This window comes from Coloeus monedula (assembly GCF_965178545.1).
Source record: "Coloeus monedula genome assembly, chromosome: 1".
Lineage (NCBI taxonomy): Eukaryota > Metazoa > Chordata > Aves > Passeriformes > Corvidae > Coloeus > Coloeus monedula.
This window is the reverse complement of record NC_138781.1, coordinates 146,514,599-146,530,501: the sequence shown is the minus strand read 5'-3', so window position 1 is coordinate 146,530,501 and position 15,903 is coordinate 146,514,599. Positions and strand designations below refer to the sequence as shown.

General features: G+C 39.5%; 1 protein-coding gene across 2 annotated transcripts in view; it reads right to left on the bottom strand.

The window, feature by feature from the left end:
• Window positions 1–722: 722 nt before the first annotated feature.
• Window positions 723–15,903, bottom strand: part of DEPTOR (DEP domain containing MTOR interacting protein) — an 82,776-nt gene continuing 67,595 nt past the window's right edge. For both annotated transcript variants that reach the window (XM_082291935.1, XM_082291936.1), the window contains one exon: window positions 723–7,588. In XM_082291935.1, coding sequence (XP_082148061.1) covers window positions 7,460–7,588 — 129 coding nt within the window. In that variant the 3' untranslated portion in view covers window positions 723–7,459. The remainder of the gene's footprint in view (window positions 7,589–15,903) is intronic.

Here is a 15,903-nt window from a genome sequence, read left to right as displayed (position 1 = left end):
TGGTTTCTGTGCTCTGGTTCCAATTAGGTAAGTAGAAGTAGATGCCATCACCCTGCTGTGATGTTTTGTTCAGACTATCTGCAGTGCTGGGAAAAGAGCACTGCATTAACCCGTGTGCCAAAGGTCATCTTTGCAATCACAAGCCCATTGTTAGGAGTTAATCATGATAACTACTGGAAAAGGGTATCATCAAAGAGCCTTTAAAATGTGGACAATTTGATCCTAATCATGAAGTTTTTATTCCTGTATTAGATGACTTCCTGAAGCTTTGCACGTTAAGACAGCATTGTCTGATTTTTTTTGAGAAAGAAGCAGTAATCAGCAAGAGTTAAGGAAAATGGTTTTTGTGCCTTCATCTTCCAAATTAAAATTTCTGAACCAGAAGAGATTTTTTCTTTCTCTAACTATAGGAGATGAGGTCCAGGGGATTTATATTTAAATGGAATACAGATGCTAGTATAAGGAATGTGACTCAATAACCCCCAGAAAATAATCTCTTAGGAGAATGAACAATAATACAGTCATGTACAGTGGGAAATGAAACAAAAGTGTAACACATAATAACACACATTTTATCATGTAAATCAAACATTAAGAGGGTAACTCAGCAGTCTTTTGTAAATGCATCTTTTAAGCATTTAATAGACAATTCACCTGATAGAGTATAATAGAAAATGACATATTGAATATTTTAATATTCAACAGGATCTTGTTTATTCTGGCAAAACAAAAAAACCCCACACACTTCCCAGCTGCAGTAACAAACAAAAGGGTGCATAAAGTTATCTTCAAAAAGCATTTGAGCTGAAAATGCATATAAAACAAGACACCAGAAAAATGTAACATTAAGATCTTAAATACTTTCATGTTTCTTCCTTTCCAAGTTAAGCCATAAAAGCTAGTACATTCCATCTGCAATTTTTAAATGAGTTTTAAGGAAAAAAAAAGCTTGTCTCTTCTTTTTTTTTTTTTTTTAAGTAATTATTTGAACATACTATGTATTTTCCAGCTACGATCTGGAAATACAGGCATCATAATGCAGGTTTTGCTCAGGTTTTCAGGAAATTTTCATTAAATTTTCCCAGAGGAGGTTTGCCTGAGAAGAGTAGGTAAGACCAAGTATTCCCTGAGTCATGCTTGAGTACAAACTGAAAAGTATTTCTGTTCATCACACATCCCACTAGAAACATAAGGGGGAAAAAAGCAGTATTTCTTTATCAGATAGATGGAGAAATTGATTGTTTTTCTGTTTAATAAAAGAAACCCTAAATCCTGAAGTGAAAAACAAAATGTAATTATAAAAATCTGCAGTCTTTACAGTTAGCAGTGAAGACAAAAGTTTATATGGTTCCAAGCCTAGCTATGGTTGGGAGGTTGTGCTCCAGCTGATGTGGGAGGAAAGGAAACCATGGGTAGCTCATCCAGAGGCCCAAAGAAAACACCACACTTTGGAGGTCTGTCTCCTTTTGTCTCCATAATCTGAGAAAGTCCATGAAGGCTGTGGCCCATACTGTGTTATGAATCATATGCAGCTTTGTTAAGAGTAGATGTGGTACCATTTTATATCTAAAATGAATATTATTCCATCAATTATGGTAACTTTTTCTTGTTGAGGTCTCCTCTCCCCGCCGTGTAGCCCTGGCAGAGGGGCCCTGAGGGCACAGGCACGGGGTTTCCCTGCCCCTGCTCAGCCTCGTTCCCATGGGTTGGTTTGTGTTCCCTGCGCGGGCAGAAGGACCCTCGGTCCGGGACTGGAACAGTTCCTGGGCAGAGCCCCGGCCATGCGGCTGGAGAAATAAACATCTCTCTGAAACATCTAGCAAGAATCCGTCCATATATATTTCCTTTCCACGGGACTCCTGGTTTGATACATGCATGTTGCAGTATCCCCACTGCAACATAATGGTGGAGATTTGTGAGCAGAACGATCCCCGATCCCTAAGCGACTGATTTGTGTCAGTAAACCCTGGAAACTTTGGATTCCTCTTCTTGTTTTTGTTTTGCTATTCCATATCTAAACTATGGAGGAACCGTGGGAAGACTCTTGGCTCTCAGAGCCGCATATGGACATTTATCTTAAAATGATTCTTGAACAACGATTTGTAAATTTTAGCTTGATTCAAGCTCAAAAAGAACTGAAACACTTTCTTACTTTGTTCTCTTGCCTTGAGGCTTTGTTTATACGTAAGCTAACATTTGATCATAAAGCAGCAGCCAATTCACCTGTTTTCCTGAAATATTTGGCTTGATAAATAAGCATGGCTAATTTATGAAAAGCTAGTGATGGTGATCAAAAACAGACTAGTAAAAATATGAAGGAAGCAGGACCATCAAGATCTTCCAGAAACAATTTTTGAGCTGGAAGAATAAACTAGGGCCAATGTCAACTATGCAGCAAAATAAGTAGTATAGGAAAGATGATTAAATATATCCATAAATCACTGGTAAAGGCAAAACTGTCTGGTGGGTGTGGGCTTTCCTTTTGACCAGTGTTCCTCACCTTGGCCTGCTTGGGTGCATGCAGCAGCAGGAGAAATGGGAGCATTTCCCTGGAGAGGAGGTGTTCAGCTGCTCAGGCATGATGGAAATGACTACTTGAAGTGGTCAGTATACCATTAGCTGTTTATGTACTGTAATCTAGAGAGCAGTTTGTAGACATCTCTGGGTAGAAGCACCTTAGGAACAGAAGCAAGAGGCTGCACATGAAAATAGAGTTTTCCTCTGCAAATCACCTGCAAATTCTGGAAATAAGTTATTATTTGACAAGGCCATACAAAAGGAGACTGTTGTACTCTTAAGTTCAAGGAGAGTTATGGTAGCACAGGATGGGAAACCTACGAGTGTATGGCAGCATTTTTGTGTAAAAGGCATTACAATGTGCTACCTACAGTACAGTGTCTGCTTCAAACCCCCACTCTTAAAGCTAAGTGTTGCATTTTAAATGTGTGCTTATGAACCTTGAGTTTCAACAATACTGGAAATGCACAGCTCCCATGGCCAATATGAGAGTGGATACCTAACTGCAAAACAACAGCCATTTTCCTAGAGGACATTCAGTTTGACAGTTATAGCTACTCCCTTCTGAGTACTTCAGAATTTTCCTCAGGAGCTGCAAGTACAAAGACTAAGTAGCTATATGTGAAACACTGGCTTGATAGTATAAATTAATTGTATCATTGATTCCTGTGACATCCTTTGACATTCTTAAATTCTTTCTTGCATTAAGTGTATCCTTTTAAAAATTAAGGTATAAATATTTATTTATGTACAAGTTTGTAGAGAAATCTAATGGTTTAAAATCACTCAGCCTATCTGGAAAGTTAATGATATTTTTATCTGCACTGTGAGCATACAAAGGGAATTACTGATTTAGCAGGTACTATTTCTGTTTTTATAAGTATCGCATAAAAGTGAAAAATATAAGCCACATCACTCACCAGATAAATACATTTTAAAAGGGTAATTTATTAAAATCCTTAATGACAATTTTATTGTAAAAGGTTGGAAGTTCTCTCATTTTGTTTGAAGAGTGGTGTGGTCTAACTGTACTTACATATGTGACATACATGTTTTTTCACTTACATAAGTGGTCTAGTTCCAATTACACACTGGGAAGAAAATACTCATAATTGCAACAAATGACTTCTCAGCCTGTCTTGCACTGGGCAAACACTTTTGCAAAACGTACTGTTTTGGTTTCTCCTGTCCCTAAAATTAGAATAATGCTTATCTAGAAAAATTAACATTAAAAATTAATATTTCATTCCCAGTATTATCTGAAATTATTAGAGCATTACCCTATAATTTTATCATTCTCTCTCCATCCATAGGGAAACCACTATGCATCATAGCTGTCAGCACAGAAGAAAGAAGTCAGTTGCTTCTTCTTCCTAATCCTCAGAGTACTCTCTTTTGTTTATGTCCATGGTAGTACATCAAGTCAGTACAGAGATCTGAAGGGCAAGAGGCACAACAAATGTTCCCAGATTCAAATCTCATGTTATTCTCTGAACTACACTGGGACAAGTTTCATAGAGATCCAGACCATGCTAAGGGAGCAAGCTGACCATTAAACTGGTAATTCTGGGACAGAATTTGACACATCTCTAGCACTCTTTAGTCATTAGTGAGGGTAAAAGTGGAAAATTAAGAAAAAAAGAAGAAAAACACTTTGAAAAACAGTCCTACTGCATGACTTTCTCTTTCCAAACCTCTTCCTGAATGTAGTCCCATAGAAGAAGGTACAGCAGGCCACACCCACTAATATTTCAGATGCTGCTATGACACCATGATGTCTTTTTAATTCTGAAAGTTTTATTTTCAGCTTCTATGCAGACTTAAAATGCAGACAGTTAAGTTCTGATACACCTGAAGTGGGTTATTGCATCATTGTGTGAATAAAATGCCTTCCCTGGGACTAGCTGTGGAACCAGTTGTGTTCAATACTACAGTATTTGATCTTGAAAAAGATAACGAAAATGATGTATCTTGTAGGAAATATAACAGGAAAAAAAGAGAAATATTGCACTGATTTAATGCTCCAATTAGCTTAACTGCTACTTGAATTTAATTAAATATTGCATTGCTGTAAGATGTTCATAAATGATTTGCAAATGTACATGTACAGAGGAATGGCACTAATTTGAGTGATTAAGGCTCAGAGATTTATTAAAGGATCTCACAAGATCTGTAGTAACCAAAAATGTAATCACAGAAGAGAGTAAGTCTTACAAAAATGCCTGTCTTTGTAAGGAAGCTATTACTGCTGATACCAGGGTTTGTATTTTAATTTCTGGTTTCTTGCTTCATTCTACACTGTGATATTCAGGCATCTCTTGAAATGCCTCACTTCTGTGAATAATCTTACATTTCCCCCGGCACTTTGCAGAAAGCAAGGTGCTCTGTTACTTTCAAAATTCTGTGCCCTCTGAAGTGCATGAGAGTTTGACACTGACTCCTGTGGGATGTCTCGGAGCATATACAGCACTGTGTGCAGACAAACTGCAATTTAATTGCTTACTTTGTGTCCTTTTCTCCAAAATACAAAATTTCATTGCAGACACAATTTGAATACCTTTGTCACATTGAAGAGAGAAAGAATTAATTAAATCCCAGATTGTCAATCAAGCTGAGAACACAATATGGAAATCCCTGTTAAACAGAAGGCAAGTAGCAGTGCTCAAATTGTGATAGAGACTAATGTATCTTGTGAATCAAGATGCCATCTCCAATCTGTAACATAATAAAATGCACAGATTCCTCCCTGCCCCCATTCCCACTCTTTTTGCTCCAGTCTGAAGTGCACTCTGTAATGCATTATTAAGCCAAATTCTGACCCAGTTTCTTAATTATCTGTAAGCTACAGAGAACTTGTACCAGAATATTAACTAAGGCAAGAGATGTAATACAGAAGAATCCATGATGGCATTAGAGAAAATCATTAGCATTTTGCTAACAAAATCCTTCACATTGTAATATTTAACTTAGCCTAACATGCAGAATTTAAATTTTAAAGGGGCTAAGCCACCAAAATAACCCAGGAAAAAAAAAATAGAAATTAAATACAAATATTTGGAGAAGCATTCCTAGATTCACAAACTCAAAATACTTACAGCATACTGAAACATTTCTGGAACAAGAAGATTTTTTCCAACCGTTCTGAGTGGATACCATGGACAAATATTACAATCTCATATAACATTATGTGCCCAACTATTTATTTTAGCTGAACTGTAAAATGTAACCTGCTATGGGTTGTACATGTGTACCAAAATGTTGGGGAGTACAATTGGGATCAAGAACAGTCATAGCAGATGACTTGAACAAACCCTCCAAACACTCTTGTGCATGGTTAGTATCAAGTTAGCAGCTGCAGTTTTATACCTCCCTGCACCGCTGCATATTAGCGGAATATGAGAAATTTTCTTGGTGAAAATACAACTACAGATACACAAAACCAGAAACAAAGAACACAAATACTTCTTCCTAAAAAGCTGCAGGCATATGTGAGTTTGAAGATTTGCTGTACCTCTGAAGTAAAAGTGTTTGAGTGAGTGAAAAACATACTGAAAGAGCAATTTATTTAGTGAGAACAATTTTTAATATAAAACATATTTCAAAATTATTTGAGGAAAAATACTTTCCCCACCCCATAATTGAATGATTTGTGGTATGTGCATATAGAAAGTCAAGCTTTAATTGTAAAATTTAGACAGCAGAGAAAGTCTGCAAAATATATTCATAATTGTGGAGCAGGATGTATTTATTCAGTTCAAAGATCAAAGAAAACCCATGTAGTCCCTTTACCATCGAGTTGAAGAGTCACCTAACTGCCGAATACGGATTTTTTATATATGTTTTTAAAAATATTTCTTCCATGAATTCCTCAATGAAGAAATTCTACTATTTCAGAAACAAAAAGAATCAGTTAAATACGTTTTATTTGTAACAGTGTCAAATGCAGCTTGTGTGGGAAGTTGGTTCTTTGCAACACGTCAGATGATTGGAAAATGCTAATAAGCTTAATGTACATTCAAGTACATTGCTTCAGTTTGAAGTGTACTTTCGCTACTGGAGCATCTGGATGCATCATTCCTTATGCTAACACTGTGAATTTTGCACTGCAACCTGCCAAATATTCTTCTTCCAGGAATTAAGGTGTCCAAAATTTCTCCAAAATGATGAATAGCAAGGCTGAGGCACCTTTCACAGATACGGAAAAAACCTCAAAATCAATATTTTATACTCAAGCACCTAGTCCAGCACACAGGCATTGAGACTAAAAGACCAATTTTCAAAGGCAGTTTCTGTAAAAGTACCACACATTTTTCTATTTTCTTCCTAGGCTAACCTGTGTATTCAGGCCCAAACATTCATACCAGACAATCCCGTACAGAGCACAGACGCCTTTTCTCATGCATTTGCAGTTCGTTTGTGTTTGACTGTAATCAAGCCAGGATTTAGTCAGCTGTCCCTCGACCCAAGGAGAGAGCAACTGTGACTCCACATGCTCCAGGGACAAAGCTGAACACCAGGACAATGTTTACCAATGTCAATGTGTCATGCAAACCATCTGTGACATCCTGACCCCACAGTGTTTGGCTCTTTCACCTCCTGAAGTGCTTTGATCCACAGTGGTGGACTGTGAGGAAATATTCATGGCCTCTTAGGCTGTAACCCATTCTGACCAATGCAGCCATGGCTGGACAGACCACCTAAAGGCCCTGATCTTGTCTCTGTTGGGCATAGAAAAGTCTGTAGTGAAAATATGCTGGTATCTATTGTTCACATCTTAGCATAATCACCAGTGCTATTACTGTTAAATGAAAGAAAGCCCCCTCCCCTAAAAGCAAAATCATCTGTTTAGACACAGCAACATTCTGCTGCCTTGTGTCATGCCACTCCATGGTTGTTGCTATTTCTCTCACAAAAATGTCCAATATTAGGGTTTTTTGACTTTTCAGGCCTCCATTTCTTCCATCACTTCCATCACAATTGTTCGAGGGCCGGTCAGGATGAGGTTGCTCACTGTCCTGTAATCCACATGGAGAACATTGAGGCCGTTGACAGATACGACAAATTGGCAAACCTGAGGCGAAAGCAAGCAGCAAAACAAGTTATGCATTAGACTTTATTTTGTGAGGTTAATTACACAGATATACTGTCAACTCCTGGGCAGTCAAAACCCCCAGAACTCTTCACATCATCTCATTTGGTACTTTTAAAAGCCCCCACATTTCTTAGAATTAGTCTGGCAAGGTTAATTTTCCATAATTTTTTTTTGAAACATCACTTCAACTTTCAAATCGGTGGAATTCAACTTTCAAATCTTTGGAATTTCGAGGTCCTACATCAATCATTTTTTCTTATAACAATGATATTTTTTCTTGTATCAGTGATATTTTATGGTATCAATGGTGCTTTGCAAACAATATGGGACATGCAGCTCTGGAGTCCCCAGCACAGGAAGGACATTGACTGCTGGAGCAAGTCCAAAGGAGGCCACAAAGATGATCAGAACGATGGAACACTTCTCTTATAAGGAACAGCTAAGGGAATTAGGTTTGTTCAGCCTGGAAAAGAGAAGGTTTCTGGGTGATCTTATTGTGACCTTCCAGTACCTAAAACGAGCCTACCAGAAAGATGGAGAGGGACTATTTTCACAAGGGCCTGGAGTGACAGGTCAAGGGGGAAAGGCTTCAAACTAGAAGAGCATTGTTTGGATTAGATATTAGGAAGAAATTCTTTACTGTGAGTGTGGTAAGGCACTGGCACAGGCTGCTCAGAGAAGCCGTGGATGCCCCATCTCTGGAACTGTTTAAGGCCAGGCTGCATGGAGCTTTGAGCAATCTGGCCTAGTGAAAGGTGTCCCTGTCCACAGCAGGGGATTGGAACGAGATGATCTTTAAGGTCCCTTCCAACCCAAACCATTCTATCATTCTATGAAGACAGCTCTGGCTATTGCAGTCTGTTCTCCTTAGTTTGTCTTAAACACTTTCTTAGAAATCATTTTAGTCAGCTCTTGGTAATCACAGTAAAAATATGCACCATGTTTCCAGGCTCAGGGCAAGGTCTGGATAATGACTTCACTAGATTCAGTGCCAAAAGCTCCACTGGTATAACATGAACAAAATGGATTCAAATTTTAAGAAATAATATCATGGAAGATAAAGTCAGTACTAGGACAGATTCAAATGTCACTGCCATGTGACTGGTTTTAATTTCCTTCACCAAGTATGGCTTATTAATTGATTTCAAATATGCTAGTATTTTGTTTGTAAAAGCTGTAACAAATACAAACATTGGAAGTTTTGTATGATCATAGGCCATTTTCAAGCAAAATAGTCTTGACAGAAATATTCTGATGGACACCACTCTATATCTTAAAACACTTAAACAGAGAAAAAGTCACACCAACATTGTAAAAAAACTGCAGGAAAAGAAATATAATACTGATTCCTCAAAGACATTAAGCCTTCTCTGTATCTAATCATAATATTACAGTGTTTGGTAAAAAGGTAAAAAAATGTGTGCAGTGTCTAGATCTGTATTTTTAATGATAAAAATATGGAGCCTAAGTGAATAATAATATTGTGCTGATGTTTCAATGGAAACAATACATTCACTAGAAAGTTATCTTACTCATAAGTCACCTTGAGTCTGTAAGAAAGAAGCTATGAAACAAGTATTACCAGAAATTTTCATGCTTTATTTTATATGGACAGGCTGGATCAATGGGTTGGGGCCAGTTTTATGAGGTTCAACAAGGTCAAGTGCTGGGTCCTGCAGCTGGGTCAAAACAACCCCCTGCAGCACTGCAGGCTGGGGAACAGTGGCTGGAAAGCTGCCCTTGGAAGAGGATCTGGGGGTGCTGGTCAACAGTGACTAAACATGAGCCAGTGTGTGCCCAGGTGGCCAAGAAGGCCAATGGCATCCTGGCCTGTATCAGAAATTGTGGCCTGCAGGACCAGGGCAGGGATTGTCCCCTTGTACTCAGCACTGATGAGGCCACACCTCAAATCCTGTGTCCAGTTCTGGGCCCCTCACTACAAGAAAGACACTGAGGGGCTGGAACGAGTCCAGAGAAGGGCAACGGAGCTGGGGAAGGGTCTGGAACACAAGTCTGATGAGGAGCAGCTGAGGGAGCTTTAGCTGTTAAGCCTGAAGAAAAGGCAGCTCATGGGAGACCATACCACTCTCTACAACCCCCTGAAAGGAGCTGTAGCCAGGTGGGGGTTGGTCCCTTCTCCCAGACACCAAGTGACAGAGCAAGAAGAAACAGCCTCAGGTTGCACCAGGGGAGGGTTAGTGCCAGGGTCTAGTTGACATGATAGGGTTCGGTCATAGCTTGGACATGATGATCTCAGAGGTCTTTTCCAACCTATTTGATTCTGTGATATGAGAAAAAATTTCTTCACTGAACAGGTGGTCAGACATTGGAACATGCTGCCCAGGGAAGTGATAGTACCACCATCCTTGCAAGTGTTAAAAAACCTGTGTGGATGTGGCACCTGGGAACATGGTTTAGTGGTGAATATGGCATGTCAGGCTAATGGCTGGACTCGATGCTATTAGACCAACCAGTCTTTTCCAGCAGTCACAATTCTGTCAGTCTATGATTTTTCACTTCTCCTATTTAGGCAGAAGCACAAGACAGAAATGGATGCAGGAGAGGTGGGAAGCAGCTCTGGTGTCTTCCAATGCTACCTCTAAAGCAGATTTTCTCACATGCCAAGTCATTTAACTTTTGTGTGCCAGCTAACTTCCCTCTCAAGTAAAATGTGTGGTGAAACTCAATTCGTACTTTTGCAAAATGGACAGAATGTAGCTATCAATTTAAGAAAAATTATAGTGGAAGCAAACCCAATCCAAAACTGTAACATTTCATAAAAAAATATCACTGATGACTTTTAATCTCTTCTCCTTAGAGCCTCTGCACAGGAAGAGTGGCAGCAGCAGCCCCTGAAGGGATGGTAGACTCTTACACCTTACCCTCAGAACTCCTCTGCAGAGCTGAAGATCCTGGAAGTAGCCTTACTGGTAGCCTAAATGATATCCAAAGTATGGCAATCAGTGATATAACTGAGTAAACTCCCATGGCAGTAATCTTTCCTATATATGAATATTTCAGCTGCAAGTAGCATTAGGGAAATGGTTCTGTTTTTGCATGCAGACAAAGCCTTCTAAATTTTAAGGATTTTAATTGAAAAGGTAACCCATCATCCTCTGCAGTGTGTCTAGTTAGTATTTAACTGGCATGTCTATTTAGTTTAAAATGCAGATTACTGCAGTATCTGTAGGTCTCAACTTCCAGTGGTATTTCCTGATACCTTCTACAGCTTTCCAAGATTGTATCAAGTTTTACTGAATTATAGCTCTGGCTCTAAAATAATATTTGGGTTGATTTAAAACAGACCTGCAGAAACAACATTGTCTCTTCTGGCTTAAAGCAATTTTTGGAAGTTGAATGGCTGATGTTTGTTTTACTGTTGCATATTTTCAGACTCCTTGAGTTACTGGAATCCCAATGCATGGAACTCATGTTTGGCCAGGTTCACGCATGCAAGTGTGCAACAGATAAATCTGCATGCTGGATCATGTCATGCATATTCGGGGCCTTTGGGGAATGCTCCTGGCAGAGGAACAGACTTTCAGACCAGCCAGTCACCCACACCAGGGCTGCTGCAATGGGGTAAATGCAGATGGTACAGGCACAACAGTAGTGAAAAGCAATCTGGATGCCAAAGAGTGGCTTTCTTGTAGGAGACAAGAGCTGACACATCTGCATTCTCAATGTATTTGTTTTATCATATGCCCTTGGCAGTACTATTAACCAGCAATGGGTATGGGCTGAGAACAGTCCCCTTCGTGCCATCCTTTGCACTGGATCCAAAAGGCTTATTAGTTTCATCATTCCCAGTGGAGAGGATTAGATGCAACAAGTCCTCCCAAGCCAGATGAGGAGAAATGCAGACAGGAGGACAACAGATAGAAAAGCACAGTCCCACCCTAAAACTGCATAAAAAGACCCATGAGGAACAGGAGATGGTAATAAAGAGCCAACCACCATGGGGGCAGAAAGCTCTCTCCATAGTAAGTGCTTGACCAGTGCCCCTGAGGGCTGAGTCTCTGCAAATTCCAGCTCTGGCTCCCTCAGGGATGAAGAAATGTGGAGCCATTTGCTGTGTCCTCCAATTCTGGTGATGAGAAAGAGGTTTGCACAGTCCTGAGCCCTCTGTTATGCTGAGTGCCCTCGACTCACTCAGTTTTCTTCTCCCCACTCTGATTTCCCATTCAGCACTGCATCCAGCAAGGGGAAATGAAATGCAGAGGTGCTTTGTGCATTTTGGTCATCATCAATCCTGCCCCAAAAATGTTCACATCATGCATTGCTCTGCTGAAGCTAGAAAACAAGCAAGAGCAAGTGAGCATCCTCAAACCAGCCCTGACTGAATATATCAACCCATACATTATCATCTCAGGAATCTTCTTATGGAGACTGGTTTACACAAACACATTGATTTAATGTTACATTTATAAAACCACATTTCAAAAAGCTGTAAGTGCTCAACTCATAGCTGCAGCTGTTAAGGGCTTTGTAATTACAAACATGTAAAATATTTCTGTTGGTTTCCACACATCAGTAACTATAATAGATGATAAACTACAGTTAGAAGAGCCTCAAAGAACCTTTTATTGCACATTTCCTCATTGCTCTCCAAGGAGCTTGACAAGAGATAACCATCCCTTTTTATCCCTTAGACTTCAAGAAATGACACAGCCCAGAATAAATTCCAACCATTTTGTTGGTCAGGATGTGGTGATCTAAAAACCACAAAACTAATAATAGTTAAATAAAGCAACACTCAAATGAAAAAACCCCTCCCTTAATTGATTTCAAATATTTAAGTATTATAGCAATAAACATTTATTATTGAGTATTTCAATTTCCCGCCACTGGAAACAGCAGCTTATGGAAGCAGGGATAGCAGAAAAGGCACCTCTGTCTTTCTGTGGGTTTTCCATGACACATACAGAAGGTTTAACCAAATCCAGGTGTCCCTATAAAAAGATAAACTTCAAGTTTGGGTTTACATCTGAACAGAAAGGATCTGGGACTCTGTTGTTTAAAGAAGTTAGCAAAGATTCATCATGCCATTTATCATCGGACTGAAGATGGCAAGAAGAGGCGAGAATAATTTGTTACTGTAACATTTACTGGCCAAAATCAGGATTGTGCTGTACTTGGAACTGTACAACCCTTCCTCCCCCTCACTGGTAATTGCTCTTTCCTCCACAGCAATCTTTGGCCGTCTGCCCCTCCTCAGTCTTGCCAAGCTGCCCTGCAGATGTACATCCACACCCCTTGATTTTCCTGCTGGGAGAACTGCCTGCCAGCCAAACCAAAGCCCCTTCCCTTGCAGGGGGCTGCCTGCACCAGGGCTGGACAGCTGAGCTGGGGTTGATCAGGAGCTGAGATGAGGATGACTGCGGGATCCTTCTAAGGGATGTCAGAGACTGGCTGCAGGCATGGGTGTGGAATTGCGCAACTACCTTAAAGCCAACTATTAAATAAAAACATTGCATACCTGTCACTAATTCTTTGTTAGTTCTGCCTCAGGATGACCTTAATACTTATAAATGCTACAGGAATGTTCTTAGAGGATAGGCAGCTAGACTAGATCTTTGGATATTCAGATGCTGTTTGCACTGTAGGCTTCAGTTAGCTCTCCCTGCGGAGCCAAGCCTGGCTTGCTGGACTTTTTTGAATTTAATATATTAAAAAATCCTTGAAAAATATTCTTTCTTTTCCTAGGCACACTTTTTGAAGGGTGCTGTGAAAGATTATGAAGAGCTGGAAATTCCTGCTGCAGACTTTGACTTAAGTGATCACTGCTGTTTGGAACAGCCCTAAAAAGACATTTAAATTTATAGATGCACTGAGTCCAACTGTTCATCATTGGTACAAAGCAAGTAACAGCCATGCACAGTCCACAGATAATATATCTCAAAACAGTATGATAAGACCATGATTACATGGCCACTTTAATTTGAAATAAATTTAAAAAAAACCCATCCAGATGGAGCACAACTGCCATGAGGCAGCATGGCTGGGGACAGCGGGGGACTGCCTCTTCCACAGCAGCTAATGTGTGTGCCCCACTTGAGCAGCTGGGGGGCGAGGTGCTAATTCTCCATGGATTTATCATTTACATTTCAGTGCCAGTATCAGTGTCCAGAATCCACTCTGCTTTTTTGGTTTTTGTTTTTTTGTTTTTTGTTTGATTGGTTGTGTGGTTTTGGTGACTTTTTGGTGTTTTATTTGTTTGTTAGCTACTCTTTAAGAAAGTACAAACACTATTAAAAATGCAGATTAAATAGGTACCAAAGCAATCAATGTTACCAAATATAATGTAGGCTTGAATTCTCAAATCCAAAGCTAAATTATGCAATGAGACAGTAAAGATAGTGGCAAAAATACTGTTTCTCAGCAGTACTGATACTTTACCCTGTTATCTAGGCAGCAATGGGAATATTCAGGGTCTAAAACTGCAAAGCATAAAGACTCTGCCAGTACACTGTAGTTTTCTCCTTCAACAGCAAAAAGGTCAACCAAACAAAAAGGTTTGATGGGCTGTTTGGTACTGATAGTAGCTCTGGCATCAGCAATTAACAGCCTAAAGAGATGTTGAGAACACTGCCACCAATTAATTTCCACTGAAGGTGTGAATATTACTGTACACGTGGCAACTGTATGAAGGAAAATATTAAAAAATGCTGGAGAGAGTGTGAAATCCAGTCTTGCACTAATCTTCCCACTCCGGAGCAGCCAGGATTTCACTCCTGGATTCTATGTGGATCTGAAAAAGATTTCTAGCAGCTGACAGCTCAAACCAGGCCCATGTTCTGCTGCAAAGCACATCCCTTTGAGGCCAAGGTAGTTCAGAAGCTATTAGCACATTGCACAGAAACAAGCTGTTGTTGGGAAAGCTGTGTCTGAAACGAGGCTGGCTCAGTCATCCACCATGAGACAGACTGGATTTAACCCTTTGCTCTGTTCATGATTTGTATCCACAGTGATTTACATACACTTGGATAGTTTGGGACAAGCTTCCTTGACTACTATTCCTTCTTATCATCTGCTGTGAAGCCAAAGTCACACAGAAAATTTTTACTTTAAGACAAACTATTCCCAAAATGCAGGGAGAAATGTATTTTCTTCTTGGTCTCTTTTTTTAAAAAAACCTCACTAGCATCAAGTAAAAATGGCAAATATAGGAGTTATTTTCAACCTTGGGAAGTTTTTCAGCAATTTTCCTAAGAACTAAAATAAAAGTTTCTAAGTATAACTTCTTTCAGAGCTGTTCAAAGAAGAGTGTCTTTTGACTATTTTACAGAGTAGAACTTGTACCAGAATTGACATTATAACTATTTCAAAAAGAAAAATATATCCCAATGGTAATATTTTTGCTTATCTTCTTGCTAGTGAAAATTAAGATTAAATCCATTACAGAGACAGCCTGCTTACATATCTGTTATACAGATACCCTCAATAATTATAAATAAATGCTTTTTTCATGTCCAGCAGGCACAAGGATCAGCTGGGAGGTTTGAGTAGCTCAAACTTATAATTGCTTCATTATGGTATTCTGAAACTCACTGTGATCTTCCAGAGGAAAGTCCTCCACATGTGGTTAGACACCCATCTGTTTTATACGTGCATGAGAGACCCACAAGATCCTGATTTCTATTAAATATCAGGCCATGCTGTCAGTAAGAATCCATCCTTTATGGGCACCCATGAAGTCAGGGCTGAAGGGTTTTTTGCAATTGTCAGTGACCTGGAGATGTCATCAGCAGGATACCCAACAAATTAAAATTTTCAGACTTTAGATACTTTTAAAAGCTCTAGGCCAGTTCTAATATTGAAAACGTAATGGTTGATTCCTGTGGTATGGCCACGGCTCTCATCTGGGAAGGGTACTAAACTCCTGGAACTGAGAATGAAAAAGCAAAGCAAAAAAAAAAAAAAAAAAAGAGAATACGCAGCCTTTACCATTGCTTGTTTCAAGAGTTGATACATCCATTTTGGCATTTCTTGTCTTGATGAGAAATTTCAGCAAAATTTGGGCAAGGCTTAGGTGCTACAAGAACATAACATCTGAAACACAGCTTTCCAGCCTTCTGCAAGGGAACATCCAAGCTTCCAACGTTTTAAAGGAAGAGGTATCTTTCCAATGGGATCCTTTCCCCCTTGCACACCCCTTGCTCCTCTGCAGATGCTGGGAACCATTCCTCCCACTCCAGCCTCCCAAGCACCACTGCCCTCCAAGTAAACAGATGGAAATCAAGGTGTCAGTTTTTAAAATCTAATTTAAATATGAAATGTGAAGGAGTTGAGAA